At 38.8% G+C, this 21,385-nt stretch overlaps 1 protein-coding gene and 1 long non-coding RNA gene across 5 annotated transcripts in view; both read right to left on the bottom strand.

The window, feature by feature from the left end:
- Window positions 1-695: 695 nt before the first annotated feature.
- On the bottom strand, window positions 696-8,194 carry LOC138830297 (uncharacterized). The gene is made up of 3 exons (XR_011372981.1): window positions 8,093-8,194; window positions 1,082-1,153; window positions 696-883 (listed from the first exon to the last, which is right to left on the bottom strand). It is a non-coding gene; the product is annotated as an uncharacterized lncRNA (long non-coding RNA).
- Window positions 8,195-16,037: 7,843 nt separating this feature from the next.
- The window catches only part of Akap11 (A-kinase anchoring protein 11), a 50,380-nt gene continuing 45,032 nt past the window's right edge, over window positions 16,038-21,385 (bottom strand). For all 4 annotated transcript variants that reach the window (XM_070026695.1, XM_070026694.1, XM_070026696.1 and 1 more), the window contains one exon: window positions 16,038-19,885. In XM_070026695.1, the coding sequence (XP_069882796.1) occupies window positions 19,745-19,885 (141 nt within the window). In that variant the 3' untranslated portion in view covers window positions 16,038-19,744. The remainder of the gene's footprint in view (window positions 19,886-21,385) is intronic.

The raw sequence follows: 21,385 nt of genomic DNA, 5'->3' as shown, positions 1-21,385 counted from the left end.
CCTGGGAGGCAGGCAAGGTAGGATTTCCTATCCAAAGAACATCCTAAAGAAGCCCCAGAATCGGCCTCTGGGTGTGTTCCTTCTGGCCTTCATGGAGAAAGGGGCCTTGAATAATGAGCTAAGCCACCACATGTGACTCTGTACCCATTGCAGGATGGGACGCAACATGTTAATGGTTACACTGAAGTCTAGAACCCACTGTCAGGTTTCATAGCAGGCCGTGCTTTGTGACAGTCAGGGAAGAAGAAATAGGTGAGGGGTGAGCGCGGAATCTCATTGAGATCTCTAGAAGAAGGGAGTGAAGAAGGTGACTGCTAGGTCAGAGCAAGTGGCTGGAAGCCCAGAGCAGCCTCCTTGGGGAGAGGACAGGAAAGTACCTCCTCGGTTGAAGGCTGGCCTGGAGAGCAACTGGCAGGGTAAAAGAAGTGGGGAGGCAGATTCTGGGTACCATTCTCAGGGCAAGGACCACTAGCTCCGCCTAGCGCTTCGTTAAAAACTACAGACACTTGAAGATTTGTCTTCTTTGTAGGTTTCCTAGCTCCCTTATAACTTGGGGGGGGGTGTATTCTTTATTGTAAAAAATGCTGCTTTATAACTTGTTTTACTTACCTAGATTTTCCTATCCAATTATGAGTTTTAGGAATATGAAGGAAAGGAAAAAAAATAATTTGAGTGGAAACCCCAAAAATCTTCTCACCAAGAGATAAGCACACAGATAATGACACAAATTGCTGGGGTGGCTACACAGAGTTATGGGAGTTGTTTAGCACAGACTTGCAGTAGATATGTCAGATGTGGTTCTTTCTCTTTTTCCTTTAGGACTGAAATGACGAATTCTTCCCAGGTGGCAGCAAGGAAATTAGAAGTACAGGCCATCTGCATTCTTGCCTCAAATAAAAACAAAGAAAAAAGACAGAAATTCCATTTCAAATAAATCTCTGCTATAAACTCAAGAACAGTAACAGATGTAAGACAACACAACTCCCACCCCTCACCCCATTCTTCAATGGACCTGATTAATACTGGCTGCCCTGCTAAGCATGGGCTTTTAGACTGCCACAGGGTGTGCCAGGAGTCTTACCTTTAGGACAGTTGCTATTGACAATGTAGACTGCCAAAGGCAAATTACTTGGAAAGACATCTTTTATGTTTTCTGCAGAAGCAAGGGAGAATCTGTGAGGATGGAGGCAGGAAGAGTGTCACAGTATAGAAAGGATGAAAAATAATCAAAATGGAGAACATGGGAATCTATTCACTAGGAACAACAAATGACTCCTGGAAACAAAAGCATTCAGCCTCCTAAGACCAAAGAGTGTGCGTAAGTTGTTGTTCTTGCTAAAATAGAAACACTGTCAGATGCATTCTGGAAGGTAAACAGATGTCCGGCTAGGTCAGAGGAGCCAAGGCAAATATGGAAACCAAGGAAGAGCCAAGATAAGCAAGAGCCAATTACCTTCCTGCTGGGTGGTTTTGTGTGGAGAGGTTGCGTCTTCATCTTCCCTGTAACTGATCAGTAGGAATGGATTCATGGTGCACCCCTATGCTTTGCTGTGCTGACACAGCATGCACATTCTCCTGTGATCAGCCATCAAGCTAGCCCAGTTATAAAGGGTATGAGGCAATTTCCATGGTAGATGGAAAAATGTTTAACCTATGTGCAAGTCTCCATGGGCAGACATAGACTTAATACTCCAGGCAACAGCCCTTCCCTACAGCCTAGGCTCATTCACACTCTGGCCCTCCCCCTTGCCCATCCAGGACTGAATGACACCTCAGTTCCACCCATAGTGGAGCAGAAGTGATGAGCAGAAGTGTTGCAATTACATAAGTGAAGTAACTAGTATATTTCTCTTTGAACAGTATCACCTCTTCCCTCATTTTCTCCCAGTGTTTTCCCTCCTGACCCCTCTCGCCCACAAGCTGTATAGTTCAACAAGGTGTCTAGTGAATATCACTGCTGAGTTGGTTCACCCTTTGTTCCACATTTCTGTGCTTCCACAAATCAGATAAACTTACATACAAGACAAAAGGTACAGAAATCAAAAACAGTGACAAAAAGGGAACTAAAAAAACCTTTTGTTTCCATTTCTTTGAGTTCATTTTTTTTTTACATTTCTTTTTTTTTATTTTTTGTGAACATACTGTACAGAGGGGTTACAATTACATGGGCAAGATAATGAGTACATTTCTTACCAAGCATTGCAGCCTCCTCCTTTGTTTACCCTTCACATCCCTTCCCAGCCTCCCCCCGCCCCCCCACCCAATCTCCCCCCCTCATTTTGATAATTTTATATGATCATATGCACATAGCTATTGAGCCTTTGTGATCCGCTCCTAAGGAATTCTATACTTCCATCAGAAAGAATAATATTGCCCCATTCATAAGGAAATAGAAAGATCTGTAAAATTTTATATTAAGCAAATTAAGCCAGAAACATAGGTTGCATGGTTTCCCTCATTTGTGCTAATTAGAATGTGCCTATAAATAAACACAATGGATAGTAAAAGACAAAAAATTACACTTGAACGTAAGTTAAACCAGACTCTAAACATCCACATAGTGAGACCAAGTCTTTTCTTCGCAGCACTGAGAAAGAAGTCATTAGAAAGCTCTAAGGGAAACAGCTGCTAGGGCTCAAGATCCTCCTTGAAAGGGGCTGGTTAACTCAGAGCTGCTGTGCCCCTCAGTGCAGCAAGGCCCCAAATCCGTGGAATAACTGGAGAAACCATTTGTTCATGAGGTTCCTCTGTTCTTTACCACTTCTTTAACATAATTTTTAGTTGATAAAAACTGTATATATACATGTAATATACATAAATGCCATGCAAAGTACTGTTTTGAAACATGCATACATTGTGGAATGGCTAATTCAACTAATTAACATCTGCTGCCACTCCCCACTTACCTTTCTGCAATGAGAACACTTAAAATTGACTCTCTTGGTAATTTTAATGTCTGTTATATATTGTTAAGTACTCAACAAGCTGTAAAACAAGTATGGTGAAACTTCAGTCTCTTAACTGGTTTTGATAGCTGCTTCTCTGTTTATGCCTATGTTATTAATGTCCAAATAAAAAGGATTTCAAAGACACATGCAAACTCTGTAAGGTTTTGTTGTTGTTTTGTTTTATTGATTGGTTTGGTGTTACTACTCTATACCACATCCACCGATAAGTAGGACATTTGCACATTTGGAGCTATAGTGGTAGGAAGTTATGAATCTTCACTTTTAGAATATGATAGTACTTGCTAAAATGTAAAATTCTGGAGCATCTCATAGTGACAGAATGTTCCAGAAGTGTTCCTCAAAAGTTTTAAGAATGAGGTTTTATGAGCAATACATGAGAACAACAGAATAATAAGCTTACAAATAGCACTACATGTCTATAACCAGCTGATTCACAACAAAGGTGCTGAGAAAACCCAGTGAAGGAGGGACAGACTTTTCAATAAATGGTGCTGTCTAACTGAGGCATTCTCATGCTGAACAACTCTAGACCCCTATCTTCTAAACCAACTGAAAACCCATTAATATCTTAAATGCAAGACCTGACGTTGCCACTAGCTAGCAGGTCCTTTGTCCTTGTGGAAGATAAAAATGCAATACAGACTCGCTCTGAACAGAAGGATCAGTAGTTATCCCTTAGGCATTGTAGCAGTGAATACTGATACACACTTCATTTAATGGAAGAGGGTAGGAATTTCTGTGCTTTTTCCAAGAAAGAGAAAGACTTTTAGTTCATCAGCACCTCATTGCACAGGGCTACATTTTATGTTCTAGCTCTCCTGGTGGGGTAGGGATCTTATTATGCTCATGTATTGTAATGAAGGTATAATGAGGTTCAAGAAGGTCTTAGGTCATCCACCAGTTCTCCCAGTTTCCTGTCTTATTTGTTTGTTTTAATGTCACTACTTCAACTAATCTGCCCATTCCTGTCTCAAAACTATGAGACTACTGGAAGAAAATAAGAAAAATGCTTCAAAATATTAGAATAGGTAAGAATTTTTGGACAAGGAACCCCCCTGGAAGAAAATATGGGAAACAAACACAAATGGGGTTAACATCAACCCAAAAAAGTTTCCACAGAAAAAAGGGAACAATCCTCAGAGTGAAGAGACAATCTATAGAATCTGACCTGAGGTCAATATCTAGAACATAAAAGAAACTCCAAAAAATCCAGAGCTAAAGCACAAATAATTCTATTTTAAAAATAGACAATAGACTTAAACAGTTATTCCTCAAAGAAGAAATCCAAAAGAGTCCAAAGGCTACATTACTAATCATCAAGGAAATGCAAATCAAAACCACAATAAGCAATCTCCTCTCTCAAGGAAGAAGGGCTAGTTATCAAACAAAGAAAACTAGTGCTCGAAAGATTGGGGAGAAAAGGGAACTCAAGCACTCCTCCAGCATTTCCAGTGCTGTAATACTCTAAAAATGTTGTCATATTATTCCATGTCCAGTCACTAAAAGCCACATTTCCTCATTTCAAGTAGAATCATAACCAGAAAGATGAGCTCTGAACAGCTCACAGAGATAAAGCTTTGAGCCCTGGTGATTACATACTGCCCTATGGCCTCCATCCCTTCCAGCTTGTAAAGTAGAGAAAATAAAAGAGAAATAAATGGCATTGCTGCCAACAGCCCTCAAACTGAGCATCACATTACATGGAGAAAAACTACCCATGCATCAGAAAGGGAACAGGGGAGGGGAAGAAACTAGTACATCTTCAAAGCTACAACCAACTGTTTAGTTGTACATAGTCTAATGGGAATCTCCCAAACCTTAAGGTATTTACTTTGTCTCCAGTAAATGAAAATATAATTTAAGCTAATGAGATAGTCTTTGATATTAAATAGGAGTCTTGTGGGACTATTAAAAGAGTTTAGTTTGAGAAGATCAACATATATGGCTATCATTTAAATCTTACAAATATCATTAGAATAGATTGTTATAGAGTCCAACTGCTGGACTGCATCTCTATTATTTTTTCCATGGGTATTTACTGCCTTGACCTCTTCATTTATAGCTCATTTTTGGCAGGCAGGATATTCATTTATTTTCATCATAAGAGATCATTTGTCTTAACTTGTGGACTTTATAGAAGTATCCAGAAGACATAACTGGTAGAGTGTTGGCATACACATGCACATGTATTTAACCAAATCAGCCACTCCAATCTGAAGGCAGCACTTAGTACAGGGGCTATGAGAACAAATACACTCTGTTTTCAATAACAAGATCATCAGCATTTTCTCCTGGTCACCCATAGCATGGTCCAGCATAGAAATCAAACTAGTGAGCTCAGCCTATGTGTATACCAGACAACCATGTTCATTGACAGTGTTTTCTTTTCTAATTACCTCCCTTGATCTTGGGATTAAATTGTAACACTCTGTTTTGACCAAAATACAATGGGTTGTCAACCTAACCAGCCTCAAGGAAAACTTACTGTAATTTCTCACAGTCATCTTGGGCTCCCTGGGAACAGGTTTGCTCTTGGAAAACAGCCTAAATTCAGATAAATATAAATATATACATATTTTTTGGTCTGAGGGTAAAGAAATGTGGAAAAAAATTATTGAAGAAATTTAGCCCAAATCCATGTTGCTAACCTCAAATGATTAGTTTCTGTATAGAAAACAAAAATAAAGATGAGGACAAGATAAAGTTTATGCCCCAGACTTTCTACTACATGAATCATCCCAACCAAGTAACCAGGATACTTCCGTCCACAATACCTCAAAACAGACTCAAATGGCATTGAAATAAATTGTATTTCCCCAGTTTTAATGGTACAAAGTTCATTTGAGTTAAGCAATGACCTCATACATACAGACTAAAAACCAGCAACATTTAGTTGTGTTTTATGATAGACACTTTCCAAATATGATATTTTGGACCTATCATAACTGTTGAACAATAAAGTCCACAAATACCAGTGTTGGGACTGTAGTGAAGCAACTGATAAGATTCTCAAATTCTGCTCCAGTATCATTTGTTTACCAAGGCAAATTATATCTGATATTTAAAAGTCACTAATCTTCACAATTCTATTATGGATAAACATAAACATTAGGGAATTTAAGGTAAGCTAAATTGATCATGGAGTAAATCAGAGAAGAACCAACATTTCTAAAGGACAGTTGGCCTCCTACTTCTGAGTTCAAACCTTTTTTCCCTGCACTGCTGAGAACCTGTCACAGAGACACACAATAGGCCAAAGAGGAATCACTACATGATGTATCTTGCTATTTGGATTTGATCATCTGAGGCTGCCTTTTAGAACTCTTCTTTACATTTTTCTTTCTTGGAAATGCTAAATGACCCTTTCTAGGAGGTATAAGGTAGGGCAACAAATATTGGTCAAAAGGAAAAAGATCTACTTCTTGTTTCCTGTTCTGTTAGACCAGAGTTGCTAATTCCTTCAGGGAAATTATTTTCAAGTTGTACTTACCATCTTGCTATGACTTGTCCAAGCACTATCTGGAGTCAGCAATACTAAATGCATAATCACTGAGCATGCACCAGTCATCCTACTAGGTGCTGAGGACATAAAAAATATATCTCCTCCAACGGTCCAGCACAGGAGGACACAGAGAGCTTGACTTACCAGCCTGTGTCTGCCATTGTCACCACTTAAAACCTAGGAGGACAACAGACTCTTGACATCAAACTCCTATGACATTCCTTTTTCCAATAAGTTGTTGAGGTTAAGTAAATCTCTCCTACTTCCTACATCTATCCATCCATCCATCAATTCAATTATCCAACAGACACTTAGCTGAGGGCTCACTGCAGTCCCCATACTATTCCAGGGTTAGGGACATATCAGAGAATGAAACTGGCCAAGTCCCAGTTCTCAAAGGTAAAGAGATGGCAAAGGTGTAATTATGTCAGGATGCATAAAGGCTAACATGGGAAATAAAGCAATGTAAAAGGACAAGAGAGATGGAAGTTTGTTGCTAGGGTTAGGGAAGGTTAGAGAAGTGGTTGCTAGTGGTTAGAGAAGGCAATATAGATAAAGTGACAATTGGTTGGGTGCCAGTGTAATCCCAGCTACTGAAGTGGCTGAGATCCAAAGGATCTCAGATTGAGGCTAGCCCAGGAAACAACAAGTCTACTAGGTTCCATCTCCAAAAATAACCAGTAAAAAGCAGGACTGAAGGTATGGCTCAAATGGCAGAGTGCCTACTAAGCAATCAAGCTGAGTGACAGTTAAGACCCTGAGACCAAACCCCAGGACTGGGGTGGGGGAGAGACAGTGAAAGTAAACATGGAATACAACTTAGACTAAAAGCTAGTTTAAAATGACATACACACAATGGAGGATGTATGTATGAGGAGGTGAAGAAAGGAAGGAGCCAGAAAGGATGTTGGTATCCATGTCCAGTGGGCTTCCTGAGACAGAGCTCACCAGGGCATGACTGCAACTGTCCACAGAACTTTTGATTTCCCTGATACTCTATGCCCAGTGTGGCTCCAAGCGGCACCTGTTAGAATAGACCGTATGCTCAGCAGAAAGGCCATTCTCCAGGTAACCTTGGACAGAAAGGAATTTTCAGTGGCCAAAAACTTGAGGACATCACCCTGATTCTGACAGGGGATGGAAGAGGTCAGCGTGCACGAACCTCAGTAATCAGGCTAGCCTAAGAGCCAACCTGTTTGAAGCAAGCAATCCATGAGCCTGAGAAATGGCTCTGGAGGCTTGCTGTTTCCAGGGAAGCTTTTCCTGAGGCTTTGTTGTAAGCCATAGGCTGTGCTGCTGTACCACCTTGAGGCTCAATGCGACACTGCAGCTTTGGGATGACAGTTTTCGTGGATGCTCTTGGAACAGGGAGTCTGGCCTTCTAGCCAGTTCCTAAGAATGCCCTTACTGCAGCAAAGCGGTATGTGCCCCAGGCTTGCTCACAAGTACTAAGTGCTTCCTTGCAGTGAGCTGTGGAGAACAACCTGCAAGGAACTTGGGGAGTCTTCAAAGTAGCTACTTGGTTCCTGAATCTCAACCACCAACCTCCACGCCACCAGCATGGCTTATTCATACCCGAAGGACCACACTGACCAGGGTACAACTCAGCCCTTCTACCTACTGGCTAAAGGCATCCTTCCTTTCCTCTTCTGGGGTGTAATCCATCCGGTCTCTTTGCAGGACTGAAGTCTGGGGCTGAAACCGCACATGGGGAGATGACTACGAGTCTGGAATAAGAACAGGGATGGATAAGATTCCAGAATAGAAATCGGGACTAGGTGTAGAGACAGATGAATGGCGGACAGCTCAGTCCTCTTCTGCTGCCTCAGGCTCACCGAGATCCTCACCCCATCCATCCCAATTTCCCAAGAGGAAATTCAGAAAGTATAGAAGTGCTTTCTGGCTGGCTTTTTTTTTTTTTGAGCTATCTTCTGTTTGCTTAAAAAAATATTTCTCTTCAAATATTTTTGCAAAAATTTCAGAAATGACCTAATAAACTCTCATGACTTTAGACAAATCTTTTATCATGCTTTAAATGAATGTTCTACTTTGAAATATGACATACATTTAAGATATATGTAAAGGTTGTATATACTTGGAAGAAAAAATACACACTTTTTGTTTTGTTTTACATGCATCCTTCACTCACTTTGTCAACTCTGGTAATTGATTTTCTTAGACTTTGTACTGAGCAAATATAATTTCAAGTAATACATTTTGGTGCATAAGTATATATGTAAACACATATATGACTATAACCACATGATGGTGGATCACTTCTTTAAACATAGATGATCAGGAGACTGAGAAATGAGGACTGATGTTCCAAGCCAGCCCAGGAAAGACAAATCTCCAAGACCTTTATCTCCAGCTACACCACCAAAAAGCTGGAAATAGAGGTATGTCTCAATTGGTGGAGTGCCAATCTTGAGCAAAAAAGCTAAGGAACAATGAACAGGATCTTGAGTTCAACCCTCAATAATGGCCCAAAACATACACACACACACACACACACACACACACACACACACACACACACACACACACACACACACACTATAGTACTGTGCATCTATATGTGTATTCCCCCTTACAATAAATGTAGTTCTGTCTTTTAGCCTTATTTAAATAAACACACTGTTTTTTCTGTTTCTACACTGGAATCATGTAGTTTTTGTTATGCTATATAGAAGGAACACAGATATAATTTTTCCTCAGTATCCATTGATATCAGGGAGTGAATGGTTCTAGGACACCCAGTAGACCAGGCTCATATGAGAATTAGCTTATGAATTCTCAGGAGAGATATTTTCCCCCTTGATTTACTACTAGAGTTTTGACAGAAAACTTGTATTCTCCAGGCTGAAGGAGTTTTTTTCTTTCATTCTTCCTTCCAACTTGACCATTCTAATATGAAAGTAGTCTTTTTGTAATTTAATTTTGAACTCGTAAATAAAAACAGAACATATGTATTTATGAGGCATCATATAATGTTTCGATACATGTACATATTGAATAATGGTTAAGTCAGGTTACAAGTATTTATCTCCTTTAATATAATTTCTTTATGGTAAAAAAAACTACTCAAAGTGCTTTTATATAAACAGTGTATACTTTCTTGTGTAAATACTTTTCATAAAGTGTATAATGGCTGTCTATCATCACGCTGCTGTGCAACAACTGTGCACAGTTGACTCCTATCTAACTTTAATTTTGTCCTCATTGATCTACCTGTGTGTACACTCTTTTGAGATACAGTTCAGCCAGGCCCATTGACTTGGTTAGGTCATAATATCAGATATTTGATCTGGATGCTGCTGTGAAAGTCGATTTTAGATGAGATGAACATTTAACTCGGTAGGCTTAGAGTAAAGTGGATGACGCTCCATGAGATGCATGGGCCTCATCCAGTCAGTTGAAGGCCTCAAGAAAAACAAACTTAAAGTTCTGCAAGGAAGTGGCCTGTGTACTTGGATATGCCAGTCTTTCCAATGGCATGAGCCCATTCATTGAAATAGATCAATCTTTCAGAAAGACAAAATGAAGAGACAGAAAGGCAAACTGATGGAAAACAGATTCACACCTACACAACTTACTGGTTCTGCTTTTCTAGGAACCCTGACCATGACCATGCTCCTTCAGCCAATTAAACCCAAAAGTTCAAGTAAGAGCTCCACAAATGCCTCCATAGCTGAAGACAGCTTCTGTACCTGCTTGACCTTGGTACCTACCTTTATTAGATTTCTGGTGTCTCTGTTCCGTGTTCTCATGTTAGTTCATCAATATATACTTAGAATGATTTTTAATGTTTGACCCAGAATATTCAATTATTTCCAATAGGGAGGGTACGTTTTGACCTGTCCTACAAATAAAAACAGAAGTCAGTAATCAAACTGATGGACAGCACCATTCCTCAGCTGACTTCACCTCATAAGACAATTTAGTCATGGAAGGGGCTCAGCGCTTTGGTAACAGTTATCATCTGGGTATTTCTCAGCCACCTTCCTTCTGCCAGACTCAGAATGCTGCATCACGTAAGCAAGATGATAATAATTATAATTATATACATCAGATCCAAAATCATTGAGAGGCAAGTTAAATCTTTGCTGACTCATGGAGAGTGGGGTTACATCACATGTAACAAGCTATCCTTCACATCTTTTAACTCTTCACATGCTCTTTGGTTCCTAACACCTGACATCTCTCCCATCTCTCCACGTGGCTCTTTCTCTGTCTCCATTGCTCCTAGAGAGGGGAGTCAGGATGAGAGGAAGTGATCAAAAAGAATTAAAATGAGTTAAACATGAATGGCTGAATAATGTACAATAGGAAAGAGGAGATGTGTGTTTGCTCAGTTTTAGACAGACTGGGTGAGAAACATAAGACTGCAACAAGAAAGATGCTGAGAAAGTGCAGAAAGGACTGAGAGCTTGGAAAACACATCTGTCTTTGTTACTTTTTAGGTCTGAGGAGCATGGAAACCATGACTGAAACAGCTCTGCTGTCAGCAGGACTGTGCAGAAGACTAGCTCTGGCCTACTTTTTCTCTGAAGTCTCTCCCCGGTATGTCCTGCTGTCAGATGAGGGCTTCTCATCTGCCGCCACTCCACCCTTGAGGAAGAACTTGTTTGCAGCCTCACATTTGAATATTTAGTCACTTGGGTCTACTGAGGCCTTATTGTACCTAATTGTCAATTTAACAAACTGGCTACAGTTCTGAATCAACTGTAGACCAACCTATGTCCCTCACTCAACCAAATCTCTCTCCTTCTGGAAGCCAGGGTTTCTTGGGGCTCAAGATTAGTGAACAGGGTTGGGGGAGGAACTCAGTGGTAAGAGTGACTACTAGGCATATACCTAGCCCTAGTTTTAGCCAGCAACCCCCACCCCCCAAAATCAACCATATGCAAGTATTCCAGTTCAAAGCCAGCCCAGGCAGAAAAGTTCACAAGACCACTTCTCAACCCATACGCTGCAGTGGTATGGACCTGTCACCCCAAGCTGCTGGGGGGAGGGGGCTGGGATGATAAATACTGCAAAGTCAGACTGCCATAGACAAAAGTCTATGAGACTTCTATCTCAATGGAGAAAAGCTAGATGTCATGTTGTGTACACATGATCCGAGCTACAAAGAAAAGGCTAAAGTAAGTGGATCATGGCTCAGGCACATGCCCAGGCAGGAAAATCAAAATTTGAAATAATTAGGGAAAAAAAGAGCTGGAGGTGTATATCAAGTAATAAAGCACCAGTCTAGCAAGATGAGGCCCTGAGTGCAAACCCTAATAACAATAAAAAGTAAACAAAACCTCAAAGCACACTGGACACAGCTTAGGTTGCTTAACCTTTTTCTCAGCCTTTGCCACAAACATCTAAGGCTGGCTTCAAAACAGCAGCTTGTAGACTGTAACTGCTATTGTAATGTTCCAGTCTCCTCCAAGTGTTCATCATCACAAGCCATTTGCAAGCAGAAAAAAAGGTAAGAGACAGACTATATATTAATTCTGCATCTTTTTCTTTTTTTTTTTGCTCAGTCATGAGGCTTGAATTCAGGGCCTGGATGCTGTCCTTGAGCTCTTTTGCACAAGGCTAGTGGCCTACCACTTTGAGCCACAGCTCTACTTCTGGTTTTTGAGTGATTCATTCAAGATGTCTCATAGAGCCCTTTCCACCTAGGCTCAGATCCTCAGATCTCAAGCCTCTTGAGTAGCTAGGATTGCAGGTTTGAGCCACTGGTGCCTGGCTACAGCTTCTATTTTTTTCTCTGATGGCTTTGTTGTATCTTTTCCTAAGCCCACAGCATTTTAAGTTTTTAGCCTTAGTTCCCATATTTTCACAAGTTCTGGACTCATGTAACTAAGAAAAAGAACCAACTTTCTATCAAGGAGAGTATTTAAAAAACAGCACCTGCACTGTATCTGGAGAAAAAAAAAATATATATGTAATACGCAAACATGGAACCTTCCCACTTTTGGAGGAAAACGTCAAAACCCTGATTCAAAGGACAAAGGGAGGGACTGGACTCAAGTCTCTCATCAGCTCCTCTCTTTTCTTTCTAGTAGATTGAATATTGTCCTTCAGTATGATTTCTGACAATGCTCAATGATGCTTTTTGGCACTGCGGATTAGCACAAACACAATGTCTGTATGTAAAGACAACACATGAAATGGCTTTTGACATACCATGGTGCTGACTCCAGGTTGACTGTGAACTATTAACCACATTCTCAAATATAGGGACACATTCTTGAAACATTAGGCAGCTGTCATTATTCATTTCTTCCTTCCATGTAAAAGATGTCATTAAAATCTAGATGGCATCTGGTATTTTAATATGCTAGGAGAGCAGGAAATAGAAATGATAGAATCTGTTCTTGTTAAACCTATACTTGCTCTCCCTTCTCCATAGATTCAAAACCTATACATTTGACAATTACTATTTACTTTCTGTCCAGGAGCAATAAATTCACCAGGTCCATAATTTATAGAATGTTCTTTGAGCAATGCTAGAAAATGAAATGATTACTAGAATACCAGATTCTCTGCTCAAATTAACAATCACATCTGCTTTAACACAGAGGCTGCATATTAAATGACTACCAGAAAGCCCAGAGTGGTGGTACACACCTGGGAGGCTGAGGTAGGAGAACCACCAGTTTACAGCCTCTAGGGGCCTACATCGTGAGACTCTGTGCTGTTCCATACACTACCACCCTCCCAAACAAGCCTACAGGTCCCAGCAAGCAACAGCAATGAAGGGTTCTAACATATCATGCCAGAAGCAAAAAAACAAAAACAGAAGTTATTCTGGGACTAAAGAGACAATAATTTATTTCTACCAAAATTAGCTAAGAATCCAATGCCCCTGAGCTTTCTACTTTCAACTGGAAATGTAAAACAAACTTATATGTAAAAATTTCCCTAAGTGTACTTAATTTTAAAAGAGCTCATATGGGGATGGGGCCAAAGCATATCAGTGGGCAGAACATTGTACACAAGCCCAGTTTCAATCTCTTACTGTAAATCAAGATCTATCTTAAGATGTAATCCACTGAGGTATGTTTTATTTTTATTTTATTGTAAAGATGCTGTACAGAGGTAAGGTAATGAGTACATTTCTTGTCCAGCATTGTTACCCTCTCCTTTTTCTCCTACTATAACTTCCCTCCCCACCTCCTCCACTCCTCCCTGGCCCCAAGCTGTAAAGTTCATTTCCAATATAGTGTCTTGTATCAGAAGTGGTAATACAGAAGGAAGTACTAAAGTCAAAATCTAAGGTCAATTAAATCATAAAAATGTTTTTCATTTTCATTGACCCTGGCCTACAGGAAGTAAAATCAGTGAAGTGATTTCAAAATTACAAAGAACAGAGAAAAAGGTATACTCTTTTTCCTGTGGCCAACATTATGCCACAAAACACTTCATTTTCTTTTGGCCCTTTCTGTTAACACCCTGTTGTCACACAACAGCACTCTGCCTTCCTCCTGGAGGCCATGATGTCTCCATCCTCCGTGACAACCTCTCTCTGCACTAGCCAAGCAAAACCCACAAACGATTCTGATGTATTAAACTTCTATTCTTTTGAGCCAGTTTTCCTTTATGGAATTATAATCTATGGAATCTGGCTTACTTTCTGCATTTCTTATTTCTTTGCACCTGAAGGAAAGCCTTCTCGTTGTTTGCCACTATCTCCTAACATTCTGAAACACTGAGAAACTTTAAAAAAGCTATCCACTAATTCCTGGATTTATAATACTTGTAGAACTACTTACATAAACATTCAGTGGTGAACACATCATCATTCACTTGCCAAAACCTGTAACACTGAGCCTTAGTATGCACCACAAGCCTTGGGTAATAATGGCTTGTCAATGCAGGTTCCCAGGCTTTAATAATCATTCCCCTCTCAAAGAGTTGACACTGAAGGAAGGTATGGGGGTTGGCTGAGAGATAAGGGTAAATGATACTGTTGTAAAAGTTAAAGTCTTACTTGACAGGAAAAAGAAGAAAAAGTGCATAAGCCAAAGTTCAAATTCCATTAGCAATAAAACCCCTAAGCTGATGTCTCTTTTCTCACAGACCTTGGGTGACAGGAGTACAACCTCTATTCTTTTTTTTTTTTTTTTGGGGGGGGGGTCCGTTTGTGGGGCCTGAACTCTGGGCCCGGGCGCTGACCCTCAGCTCTTTGGCTCAAGGCTAGCACTCTACCACTTGAGCCACAGAGCCACTTCCGGCTTTTTTCTTTTTGCTTATGTGGTGCTGAGGAATGGAACCCAGGGTCTCATGCATGCAAGGCAAGCGGTCTACCACTAAGCCACCTTCCCAGCCCCAGGAGTACAACCTCTATGGACTACCAAAGAAAGCACAACCAGACCAGCATAAATTTCATAATCATGTTCATGTTTCAAAAAGCAAAATGCATTAAATCCAAAACAAGACTGGGTAGCCAAGCTTCTAAGTCCCTTCCATTAGAACTCAGAGGCACTTGTAAGTATGCGGAATTCAGTGTCCAATTTAGAAACATTCCTACCTTGCACCCAAAAATCATGATGGAGGGCTGGGAAGGTGGCTCAGTGGTAGAGTGCTTGCCTTGCATGCATGAGGCCCTGGGTTTGCTCCCTCAGCACCACATAAGCAAAAAAAGCCAGAAGTGGCCTTGTGGCTCAAGTGGTAGAGCGCTAGCCTCGAGCTGAAGATCTGAGAGATAGTGTCCAGGCCCAGAGTTCAGGCCCTATGACCAAACAAACAAAAATCATGATAGAGAAAAAAAACAAAAAACAAAAAGCAAAATAGCAAACAACCTTGTTTCCATTTCTTGGGAGTTCATTTCAATAAACTTTTTTCTTTTGTTTTGCCAGTCCTCAGGCTTAAATTCAGGGCCTGGGCCATCCATGAGCCTCTCTGTGCTCAAGACCAGCACAAAGTAGTTTATTGAATAAAAGAGTCTCACAGACTTTCATGACGGGGCTTGGGTTCAAACCACAATTCTCAGATCTCAGTCTCCTGAGTAGCTAGGATTACAGGCATGAGCCACCAGTGTCCAGCTAAATATCATTTTATTTGATCATATGCACACAGACAGCTATTGACCATTTGTGGTCCTCCCCCTGAGACTATCCTCCTTTAGTCTTACTATGTGAATGTTTACAGTCTTGTATAATTTAACATGTATAATGTTTTAAAAAAACAAGTATAATATTTTCTGTACCTTCTGTCTTATATATAGTGTATCAGTTTGGGTATGGGTAAGAGGGAACACAGAAATAGAGGGACAAACAAATACAGCAGTGGTACTCATCTGACACTATGTGAAGGAGAGAGGGAAGTCAAGAGGGAAAAACTAGGAGAAAATGAGGGAAGAGGTGACACTGTCCCAAAAGAAACATACTTATTATCTGACATGTTATTGTAACCCCTCTATACAACATCTTTACAATAAAAATTTTTTAAATGTAAAACATCATGATGGGAATAGATCCCTTTATGTCCTCTCCCAAGCAGTCCCACATGCCTTGGTTTCAGTTCAACACAGAGCCGCTGACAAGATGTAGCAAAATGAAAACCAACACTAAGCATTTCATAAATTTATTGAAGAATTCTTAGTTGGGAGAAGAAAGACCACAGGCTTAAACAATTGAAAGAGAAAAAGAACAATTAATTGCAAATTATTACAAAGGTTATTTCTGAAACTTTTTTTTGAGCCATTGCTAAAAGAAAATTTTCAGCGCATCCTGAAGTTCATAGTTTGGTAAGTGAACATTTACTAAGAAACAAAGAAAATTTACTGTTACACAGTTACAAGACTGGTGTACTAACTGAGCACAGCCAAATAAACAGCTATAATTATTCAAAACTGCTTTAGCTTATATCTGGTAAACAAGAATGTGGATTACTTCCAACACTGCACAAGTAACCAAACATTGCAAGTCCAGCAATATTAAAACCTGATATTAAATAGTATCCAAACTTTACCACAAAAACAAAATGAGAACTTCTAGACCTACAATTCTAACTATATGAAAGGAATGTACATGGATGGTAAAAAAATAATAATAAATAAATAAAGTGGCCGGAGTGACTATGACTGCACCTGTGTTTTCAGAGCAGAAGTAAACAAGTGAATGCTTGTAGGGCTGCTGCTGAAAACAGACAAAATGCAATTCACTTCATAGCCCACTCTTCCTCCTTCCCACTGAAGCTCTTATTCTTTTGGGCAGGACTTGAAAAGAGAAAGCATTTTCCCTACTCCACATATAGGTGCATCAACTTTTTAATTCCGTATAGTTTTCTTCAAAAAACATGAAGTGTAAAATGATATACCAACGGGAAATTAATGGTATTTAACTGTGGAACAATAATCTAACTAAATAACTATGTAGACATTTCACTCTGGACTCTGATAATGAATGAAGATTAAACCATGTGTTGGGAGAAGGTACACTAATGCCAAAAGATACCAAAGGTCTAATGGATTATAACTCCTTCACTTTATATGCAGTGCACTTAATATATATTAATTGTAATATAAAACTCTATTTAAGCAGAATTAAGGTATTAATTTACTATAAGCAATATAAAATCCTTATTTAGGCAGAATTAAAGTATTATGAACTGAGATAATTCCCATCAAATATTTGAAAGTTTAAGTGGAACATTTTTCAAAGCATAAAGGTATCACGTTAAATGAGAGAATGAATACTCTTAAATGCTTTCATAATATCATTAAATCATATCAAACCATCCAATAGATATTGCCATTTTCTTCTGTGATTTTAAGTCAATCATTCTTTCAAATAAATCAGGAAATATTTTCAAAATCAACATTAATAATAGCAAAAATATAAATGTAATTTAAACTTGGCTTTGGAAATGCAGAACAAGAAAGGGCCACCATATTTTGGTCAGAAGTGATGTTCTAATCCAGCAGGCCTCTTTCTTTCCACAGATCCTATGGTGTGTTAGAAATTAGAAAAAAGACATTTCAGCTCACTGCACATCACAATTGAACAATTCTGAGTAAGACATAGTTTATGAGGACCAAAATGTGCAAAATGGCAATATTACAATGTTACAATATAAATATATCAAGCAGATCTGTAGTAAAATATGATAGAGCTGACCTCAACACAGTTGTTCTAAGAACAAGCAACCAAACATCTAGAAAGTCTTTGGATAAATCAAAGTGCCTTTAAAGAAAGTTAAAGTTTACAATGTACTTGATTAAAAGATACTGATCTAGACACACATTTTCTATGTAAGGGAACTTAACTCAGAGCTTTTTCCATGTTTGCCAATACTTAAGTGTTTTTCTCTCTATGCCCCTGGCATTGAACTGATACAGGTGTGGAGTTCCAGTGGTTAAGTGAGAGACCTCTAAGCAGCACAATGCCAGCAAAATGCAAAGGATTTAGGAGGAGGAGGGAAACTTACCTCAAAATGATTACACTACTAACAAACATTTTTAACAGAAGAATTTTCACATATCTAATATATTGTCATGTTTGGGTAAGAGAAAACTCAGTTGTGCTGTCAATCTAACCTAAATATATACACCCAAAGTGCAAAATACAATTTGACAGCTAAATTGTAATTATACTTGGTGACCAATCATATTCCTAGTCCTAATATTTAAAACCCAGTTTCATAATGCTGCATCTCAAGCTCTGAAAAGACAGAAATCATTTATACATTTCCTGCATTTCTCTACCTAAAAAAATACTCAAAACTTTAGGAAATTTTATGTCTTAATGGTTTGCCCCATGTTGCTACCTTAAGTTGAGAAAAAATAAAAACATACATTGTAACCTCATATTTTAGTAGCTTTGGAGAATATTTTTATAAAGAAAGTTTGAATCTTTCACAATAAAACACATTTCTTTTCTTCAACAAGATTAAAGTTTTGGATTAATGGAAGTGCCCTGTCTCTCGGCTTCCTGGCAGGTGCCATGTCTTCTACATTATGTGTGGTTTCTAGAACAGTGAGTGTTTGGGGGGAAAAGGAAAGGTAATGAAACAAACCCCCACAAAAAGTGATTTACCTGGGATTATAAAACCTACTAGAGGAAGAATGGAAACCATTCGCATACCCCACACTTCTCTATACACAAAAACAAGACACAGTCTTGGTCCTCAAACTCAAGTTTCTACAGACAAAGGGGCAGGACATGAAGAAAGGCCAGAAAGACCATCAGAGAACTTTACAAAATAGTGAGGATACATTTTATTGGAAGAGAAAAATCCTTTTTTTTTTTTTAGAGAAAAAAATTCTTGGTAAAATAGGGAGTTTTTTTTCCCCAAAAATCCACAATGAAAACCATTATAGGCTCCACTGAATGCATTTCTATTTTAATACTAATTTTAAAAAATTCAGTATTTTGTAAGCTGAACTTTTATTTATAGGATGTCAAAAGACAAAAATTCTTACTGCACAATCTTTAAAGACATTTTATTTTAAGCACCTTTTTAATGTATCCAGAGGGTTTCTGACTAAGAAAACATTAAAATAAGACGGTTAGAACAAAGCAGTGGCAAAGTTAAAGTTCTCCTTTACTCATTCACTCACTCACTCTCTCTCTCACACACACACACTCATACATGTACACTCACATACTCATTTCATTTCTAGAAAGTGGTTGCCTGCCAAGACAACTGGCGGCATTAGCAAAAAATGTCATTTGATGGCAAGCTAGGGAAAGTTAACACTCACAGTGTTCAGAGAAACCTAAAACATTACTTTAGGGAATCAAAAAGCTACCAGTAGCTGAACTATGAAAATAAAGCCAATTTTTAAAACAGGACAAAAAGAATAAACATCTACCAGAAACAAAAAAATACTCAGTTTTATTTTTTTGATGCTAGATATTAGTCAGAGGCATTTGTTTGCAAAGGAGCAAAATTATAATTCTCATTTACTGGATCCTCTCCTCAGCAGCTCAGTGCGGTTTCAAGCAGCACTATTTGGATCCAAAAAGAGTGCTGTTGGATGTCCCAGAAAACCTCATGGTTAGACTTTCTTTCACATCCATGTTCTTAGGAAATTAACACACCACACATGTATGTATAGAAGAATTAAGTGAGGATAATATTTTAACAGAGATTTTATAAAAGTATGAATTATATACATTGTGATGACAGAAAGCACTTAAAAAGCTGTATTTACTTTCCTCCCAACTCATTTAAGATGTTAATATTCACTATTTCAAATTTATCATAAACATATTAATCTGTTTCTTCCTTTCCCAAACAAGTAATAAAATATAATAGTTCGGGGTTTGTTCTATGCATTTTCCAGGAGCCAATCGAACAGCGACTTGCACCTCTCTTCACCGGAGGGCCTTTCCACTGCTTCATAGTATTTAAGTACAGCCTGCAGGAGGTCTCCTACTTTCCATCCTTTCTCTCGTAACTGTTTTGAAAGCTAAAAAAAAAAGTTAAAAAGATATATGAAACAGCAGAAAATCAATTTTATACCACTGAAATTTTTGTTTTTAGGATATGAACTGAAAATCATATAGTTTACAACCAAATACTGTTTCCCAATTTTTCAAGAGCTTCTCCCCTAAACCACCACCCCTTTTCCCAAATTGAATATTTTCAGTTCCAGCTCTTTATAAACATAGATCCTCCATAGAAAGACACTTTGGGATTGCTACAAACCTCAACCAGCAGATAAGTCTGTGTAGGAGGGAAAAAGCTAAATTTCTACAGGAAATTCTTCACTTAACTAAATACATCTGCCATACCCTCAATTAGGAACACAAAATAATAATAAAAAAACAGCTTAATAAAAGGATGTGGCTTTTCCTTCCACAACATACAGTGTGGGTTTTTTCTTGAATACACATTCTCCCTCATTGGAAACAGGGCTTTCCAAGTTAAGAAATGTTAATGTTTCAAATTTTTAAAAAAATAAAAAAATATAGGTTTACATAAACTCCAATGACTAATCAAAACACAACTTCATTCACATTTTTATTTAGCTCTGTAAAAGTTCTTAAATTCTGAAAGCTTTGTAAGTTAAATTCTGAAAACTACATTACAGTTTTTTTTATTGAAGATAAGCTTAATCTTTTCAGAGCAGACTGACTGAGATAATTTATATGCAATGGCTCTTAGTTATCACCACAATTTTAGAACACTTTAGAATACTTTTTCATATCACACCAAAAGAAGGCCTACCTGTCAACCTACTCTCCACTATCCTCAGCTCCCTTCAGTCCTAACTTTGGTCTCCACAGACTTGCCTATGTGGACACTTCATGTAAATGCAATGATAAAATTCTGTGTGCACGTCTTTTGGAACCACCTTCTTTTGCTTAGCATAATGACTTCAATGTTCTGCTACCATCTAGCATATTTCCTTCCTTCCTTTCTCCATTTCATACATATGCCATGCTTTCACTTGTCTACTCCACTGGTAAACAGCTGTAGCATTCCCATTTTTTTTTGATAAGTTTTTTATTGTGAAAATACTGTACAGAGAGGTTACAGTTACATGGGCAAGGAAATGAATGCATTTCTTATCAAGCATTGTTTCCTCCTTTGTTTTTCCCCTACCATCCCTTCCCTCCCACCTCCACAACTACACTCCCATCTCCCCCACCCCCCACCTAAATTGTAAAGTTTGTTTTTCAATATAGTGTCCTTATACATCTCATTGTTACAATGGGTCAACCTGTATCCCTATTTAAACATTTTGTTTTTTCCCTTCCCCTCCCCAAATTATACCGACATCAAATACAGTGAAAACAGGTTATTCCGTGGGGGAGGAACATACAAAGCAACAAAAAAAAAGTCACATGGGGGGCTGGGAAGGTGGCTCAGTGGTAGAGCGCTTGCCTTGCATGCCTGAGGCCCTGGGTTCGATTCCTCAGCACCACATAAGCAAAAAGAAAAAAGCCGGAAGTGGCACTGTGGC

This window comes from Dipodomys merriami, unplaced genomic scaffold, assembly GCF_024711535.1.
Source record: "Dipodomys merriami isolate MVZ:Mamm:240054 unplaced genomic scaffold, mDipMer1.0.p SCAF_188, whole genome shotgun sequence".
NCBI classification, from domain to species: domain Eukaryota; kingdom Metazoa; phylum Chordata; class Mammalia; order Rodentia; family Heteromyidae; genus Dipodomys; species Dipodomys merriami.
The sequence above is the reverse complement of the archived record's forward strand: the minus strand, read 5'-3'. Positions and strand labels throughout refer to the sequence as shown.